At 31.1% G+C, this 6968-nt stretch overlaps 2 protein-coding genes across 2 annotated transcripts in view; one reads left to right on the top strand and one right to left on the bottom strand.

Moving 5' to 3' along the window:
- The window catches only part of LOC104766272 (ribonucleoside-diphosphate reductase small chain A), a gene marked incomplete in the record, with an annotated part of 3690 nt that extends 3229 nt beyond the window's left edge, over positions 1-461 (top strand). Inside the window, 2 exon segments of the mRNA XM_010490128.2 lie at positions 16-86; positions 172-461. Coding sequence (XP_010488430.1) covers positions 16-86; positions 172-286 — 186 coding nt within the window.
- Positions 993-2039, bottom strand: LOC104790620 (PHD finger protein ALFIN-LIKE 3; the record flags this gene model as incomplete). The annotated part of the gene is given in 3 exon segments (XM_019241070.1): positions 993-1340; positions 1618-1756; positions 1844-2039. Coding segments are annotated over 3 exon segments (596 nt in total), but the record flags the coding sequence as incomplete, so codon positions are not given.

Raw genomic sequence — 6968 nt, forward strand, 5'->3', positions numbered from 1 at the left:
TTTTTTTTTTGGTAGGTTACCTTGGGGTGTGAAAGGAGATACAAAGCAGAAAACCCATTTGACTGGATGGAGTTCATATCTCTGCAGTAAGTAGTCGATACATTACTAGTTTTGATTTGCCAAGATAGCTTCATTGATTGTTTTTTGTACGTTTGTGATAAAAATTTGCAGAGGGAAGACAAACTTCTTTGAGAAGAGAGTAGGAGAGTATCAGAAGGCATCGGTTATGTCGAACCTCCAAAATGGAAGTAAGAACTACGAATTCACAACTGAGGAGGACTTTTGAATGAATCAGCCATTGAATCTCATCTGGAAGGGCTCATCAAGTTAGATTATTTATGGAGTCACTCTCATTCTTTGTAGCCCAAAACCAGAGTAGTAGTAGTAATAGAAGAGGCCATATATTCATATTAGTTACATATGTTTTGGCTTCACTTAGCAATGGATGTTTTTTTTTTTTTTTAGTGCACCATCACTTGTGTCTTCTCTATTGTGTATTTTTCTATTAGCTATTAGCCTATTAGAGCAAGTTTATTGGGGGGTTCATATAAGGGGAGTTCTTAAATTTTTTATGAATTAATTGTGTACTGTTTGGAATATAAGAACCCATGATCTCTTAGATAAAATTTTCTCTTTTATTAGTAGGTTCTTATTTTGAGTCTCTTATTTTTGAAAATATTGTTTTTTAAACTTTTAAAATTTTAAATAGAATAGAAGTGGTATAAATGTGTAAACATTTAAGATTTTATAAAATTAGAAAATATTCCATTTTTATTAATTTTCAAACATACAAAACATAATAATTTTTGAAAAACCTCAAGCTTAACTTTTACTCTATTTTCATCCGGCAAACCAAATTATCTGCATGTCTAGATGTTTTTTTTGGTAAGATGTCTTGTTGATTCATACCCGAGGTCACAAATTGAGTTAAAAGGTTCTTTTTCTTCAGTTGCAAAATCAAACCAATTATACAGAGAAATAAGCCCAAACTGTTATGGCCAATAAAGAGCTACGACTAGCCAAATAAAGAGGGGTAGTGAGAGTTGTCACTACAGGCTATATTCACTACAACAGATTATTTAGGCTCGCGCTCTTTTGTTGCTGCATGAAGGGCACTTGTATTGTTTGATATGCTCAGCTCTAGCTGGAGTGATCTTCACACACTTGCCATGGAACCATTTCTCACAAAGGTCGCAACAGATCCAGAATTCATCAGCGCCATCACTGTCTCCACAAGCTCCACAAAGGGTCTCGCCATGTTCATCCTCATCCTCTTCATCTTCTCCTTCGTCCTCCTCTTTTACATTCCTGGTCTTTGAGCTTTTGCCATCTGAAGTTCTCTGCATGCCCAAAAACAAAGGAAAGGAAATATTAAACTACATAAGCAAAAACATAGGAGAAACTCAAAAACCAATCCAACCAAAGCAGTGTTTTCGGTGAAGCTACAAGTCTGGATTGTATTCAAGATCATGAATGAATAAAAATTAAGTATCAAACCAGTTACGACATATAAAGCATATACATTAATCGTTTTGTTGTATGGATATCTAGTTTAGTAAAATAAGTTTCTGAAAACTGCAAAAACAAAAGAGTTAAAAAGGATAGCAAGGGCCTTACAACTTTAGAGTTGGACTTGGATTTGTTGTCGTTGCTTTGGTTTGCAGTAGATGACTTGTCCTTTGATAGCTTCTTAGCGATTCCAGTCACTACTTCAAATATAGTAGGAACATCATTGATCATGTTGAACAAGCGCTTCCTGAAAATTAAACAAGTCAGTGTATAATAAGACAATATCCACATTGAGAAGGAGACCGAAAGAGAAACGATGTGTGCCATCCATTACCTCTCTTCCTTGTGGAATGAAAACCTCGAGCCGAAGTAAAAGGAAACAGAGAGTAACCAAGCATCACTGTGAATAGCAACAAGAGAAAGCCATTCTTTCTCAGAGAGCCCATCTCTTGCAAAGTTAATACCAAGAGCTGGCTCTGGAAGCTCAGGAGGCACTTCTTCAGCTGGTAAATTCACTTCCCATTCTTCATCGTTGTATACATTTTATCCTAGAAGCGAAAAAGAAAAACTAATCATTTACATCTCTATACTTTCATCATTTAGTTACCAGGCAAGAGTCATGACGATGTTGTTATCTTTCACAAATAGCTCGCCTTCCATTGATTAAAAAGCTCTGCTTTTTCTTCTTCTTCTTGAAAGGAAAAGTTTTTGACGATTGATGAAGTTGTAATGACTCCAGATTTTGATTGCCGTTCATATGAGTCAAAATCATATTAACTCCAGATTTTGATTACCGCAGGAGTTCAAAATAGAATCTAGGATCACTTGAGAAAAGACTTACGCAAATCCCTAATTTTCTAACTAACATCAAAAAACCCTAAATTGAGATCGAAAAACAAAGAAACCTAATCATAAAACAATCTGAGATTCATGCAATTGTACTAACAAACGTACCTTTTGATTCCAATTGCTTCAATCTCTACCAATTTATTCGACTGAAACTCGATTCATGCAATTGGCGATTAGCTTCCAAATCGCCATCTTCTTCTCTCCAATCCCATCGAATCGTCTTCTCTCTATTCCCAACTGAATCCAAACCATTCTCGGTCCTTCGATTCAAACCCATGAAGCTTCTGATTCCAAATCGTTTTCTTGTTTCGGAGATTCCAATCGTGAGAGAACGAGAGAACGAGAGAGAGAGAAATAATAAAATCAGTCGGAAATTTTTTTTTTCCCTTTTATATTTTCTGTTCGCCCAACAGAGAGCTGACACGTATCAGTCTCTTAACCCATGAGACAGTATATTATATAAGGGGAGTTCTTACGTTTATTCTCTACTTTTGATTTATTTTTTTCCAAAAAAAGACTCTGAACCCCTGCCTGAACCCTCCGATAATCATGCTCTAACCATGTTAGTTAATCTTAATCATATAGTATTAGTTTTTTATAAATATCTGAATTAAAGAAATGATAAAAATAGTCGCAATCAGCAAGTTATGACTTTAAACGCAAGAAGCCAACCATACGTGTCTAGTTAAACATGTGATATGAAAGAAAGTAATAATATAGTTAATTAACGTAGCAGCACCAACAACTCTTTTAAGCTAAAAACACACTCCATCCAATTCGTTGGAGAATATAATAATATATGGTGCGGCTCAGCTGTACTTTGAGTAACTCCACAAACTCATTGACATCATTTTAAAACCTCCCACTTGACCAAACTTTTTCTTCTTTGAGTCTTTGTTTATCATCATTTATTATTACTCTATCAGATCCAACAAAAACCCAAATATTTTGGATTAAAATAATAGAAATTGTCAGACTGATTGAAAATAACTTATTTTAGCGGATAAAGTGGTGATCAGATATCATTTTTGCATAGAAAAATATAATTGATATATTTGAATTTATAATTATGATATTAGGTTTTTCGGTTTATAATTACCACTTTGAATATATAATTGTATTTTTGAATATCCATTTGCTTTTCGGTTTAAATAGGATTTGATTCCAATTTATTAGGTATATAAATTTAGGATTCGTTCGAGTATTTTATTTGTTCTGATTCGGTTCAATTCTCGTTTATTAGATCGATTCGATTCTTCGATTTCGGTTAATAGGCCAGGCTTAAGCACGACCAAGAAAAAAAAAAGTATGTAATTTGACTATCCAAATTACTCATATACTCGACCCATATTTGCTAGTTGCTACCACCGGAACTTAATCTAGACGTTTTGTGGTCCAACTAATTTTTTCATATATTACAGTAAGAAAAAAAAAACCAAAACGTAAAAAAGAAATGTATTATAACGTACAGATTAGCAATGGATATAACTTGGATGATGGGGATAAGTACAAAGAAAAAATGATGGATTTGGTGTGAAAATAAGAAGGTGCGCAGTCAAAATCTGAAACCACAAACGTTGTCGTTTTCAGACAACTGGACTGAGAAACAAATGACTTGCGCCACTAAGTGAAATAGTGTTTGTGTTCACCAACCAAGATATAATTCTTACTTGAAGGAGACATCAACCAAACTACAACTTTAATTTAACAGAATAAAAAGGGACTTTTTGTTTTGGGTTCGATCTCTTCTCCACTTATGTTTTTTTACGAACGGTTTTAACTGGAGACTTGCCTAATTGATATATGAATCATGTTAATATCGTGTTTTGTTTTTGGCCAACATGTTATTTGAATTATGATTTAGTAAGCTGTCATTTCTTGATCAAAACCTTGATTAGCATCTTTCCAGCTAGAAGTCTTTAATCATTAATTATAAGAATGACTTAAGATGTAGATCATTTCATTTGTTCTTCGACTTGAAAAGTTTACTGTTGTTCCTTCCGCAACAATTCTCATTCTATAGAATATGTAATATTAAACTTTTACAACAAGCATACATACGCATGCAAATCTTTAATAATACTATTTGCAAATTCAATTTTTTTTTCTCTTTTGTTTTTGTGAATCGTGAAACCTAATATATATAATTGTACTTGTAGTTTGTGGATCAGAGAATTTTTAAACGCAATAAACAAAACTTTGCACTATCAGTGTATATAGATGATAAAATTTCACAAAAGCTAGATACATGCTACATACATCTCAATTCGAGATGTCCATTGATTAAAGCGAACGGTACGACTTTTATTTTCGACTAGAAACTGGTGATGGACCATCCTCAACCTCCACTAGCATCATCTCCACCTACTCCTAACCACTAAAACCAATTATCATTTCACTTTTTCCTCTTAATATTATCCTATTTTGCATTTATTTGTTTATACAATTTTTTTTGTAGGTGATATAGGAAAATGGAAAATACTACAATTTTATGTCTCTTTTTTGAAAATTATTGATGTAAATCCTACACAAGACTCACGTTCCTAGACTATTTTCATCATCTAAATGATGGCGTATCTACAACTAATTTATAGTAGTTAGTCTGGTTATTAAAAAATAATGACATCAAGTATGAAATTAATTGGCCAACCTCTTCACTAAATTCCGTCGTCCTATTCTTTGAGAATTCCAATTTAAACACACCCATGGTTTGGATCTTGCCTCATTTGTTTATAGTCTAAAGAGAATGTAAAAGCTGGATTCATGTGGGTCATCCATCATTTAATCGTGTTCTTCAATTCACCAACTTCGTAGGTTCCGCATCTTTTGTACTTTCTATCTAGTTTTAATTTTGCAATATCCAAAAATAATAATATAGTAGAAGTAGATAGAGTGAGAGACACCTTTTTATAAAGTTTTATGTATATTCATGGTATCACAAGAATATTGACTATTTATATTCATCTGCCAATCACGTAAAACTGTTGATCAAAATGCATTTTATTCAGAGCAATTCTTCAAAATATCACACTTTATATATATATATATATATATATATATATATTTTAAATACCATAAATTTTTTATTTTCAAAAAATAATACAAACAAAAAAATTGATTTATAATAAGTATAGACTTCTTTTTTTTGGGGTTTGGTTGACTATTTTAGTTTTAAGATATATTCCCTTTATTTCACAAAGAGTGTCATTTTAGAAAAAATTATTTGTTTCACAAAAATAGTCATTCTATATTTCCAATGTGTTTTTAATACTAAATTTTCTAATTTACCCCTAAGCTGAAGCTTATTTCATTGAATTTAAATCATTAACCACTTACTAAATATTGACAAACATGTCTAATTTTTTTAAAAAAATTTGTGTAAAATGTGTCAACATGACATTTTTGTGAAATAAAGAGAGTACTAGTTTTTAGAGAGTCATGTTTAGTGTTTAGAAAATGAGGTTTCATTTTGATATCGGATTTACTGTTTAGGATTTAGGGTTTAATTTTGATTGTTGAAAGTTTAGTTATGGAAAAAAAAAATTAAAAATAAAACTATTTATGATATTTCTGGTAAAATATTTATTTCAGTAGTAGTTATGAAAGCACCAATTTATTTCTATATAGAAAAAAAAACAATTCAAACATCAGTACTTTATTTCAAATATATTTGTAACCAATCCTTTTTTTTTTGTTGTTAATTTTGTTAACCAATCTTTATCAATTTAGAATTAGAATGTGTGATGATATCATACGTTGAAAACTAGGATCTACAGAACATGGTAATGTTTTTATTCTTGGCAAGAAATGGTAATGTTTACCCATTAGACTCATAACCAAAGCTGGAATATTTGACTAAAATGGGATTCTATTGCATGATTACCTAAAAGCTCTTCTTGCATTAAGTCTTTCATGCAAAATATGCCCCAAAAGTCTTACTTGGAAATCATGGCTTTGTAACTCACCTCTTTCCACCATCTATCTAATTAGTGTTTATATCATGATTGTTTTTTTTTTCATTAGATAAATTTGGGAAAGTCAATAATTCTTAGTCCCAATTTTTTTTTTAGGGGATCAGTTAGCATATCGATAAAGTAATCACTCAACAAATCAATAAAATATTATAATTCCAATAATATAAATGTTTAGTGGTTGTAATTGTTTTGATCAAATATTCGAACAAAGTAAAATAAAAAACAAATTTTAATTTTGAACACACATACATATATATATATGGGAATATTTCTTTTGATAAAACGAATATTTCAAACAAAAACCCGTAATTTCTGGGAACAAAGATAAAACAGATTTTAGATTATTATTTTTGACTACAAAAGATTAGTTCAATTGGAGGAAAAGTTGTTTACATACATTTATATTAGTAACGTTAACACGTGTAGGATAGTCATGATAAACATCCATTTTTGATAAAACATAAGTTTTTAACAAAAACCCGTAATTTCTGGTACGAAATGTTAAAACGTCTACAATAGTTATGAAAAACATCCACTTATAGCATATTATCGATAAAATCAGATAAAACTTTTGACCAATAATTTTTTTAAGAAATTACAAAAACTGTTTAAATCAAAGAAAATCCAAAAAAAATT

The sequence above is a fragment of the Camelina sativa genome, chromosome 19, assembly GCF_000633955.1.
Source record: "Camelina sativa cultivar DH55 chromosome 19, Cs, whole genome shotgun sequence".
In the NCBI taxonomy this organism is placed as follows: domain Eukaryota; kingdom Viridiplantae; phylum Streptophyta; class Magnoliopsida; order Brassicales; family Brassicaceae; genus Camelina; species Camelina sativa.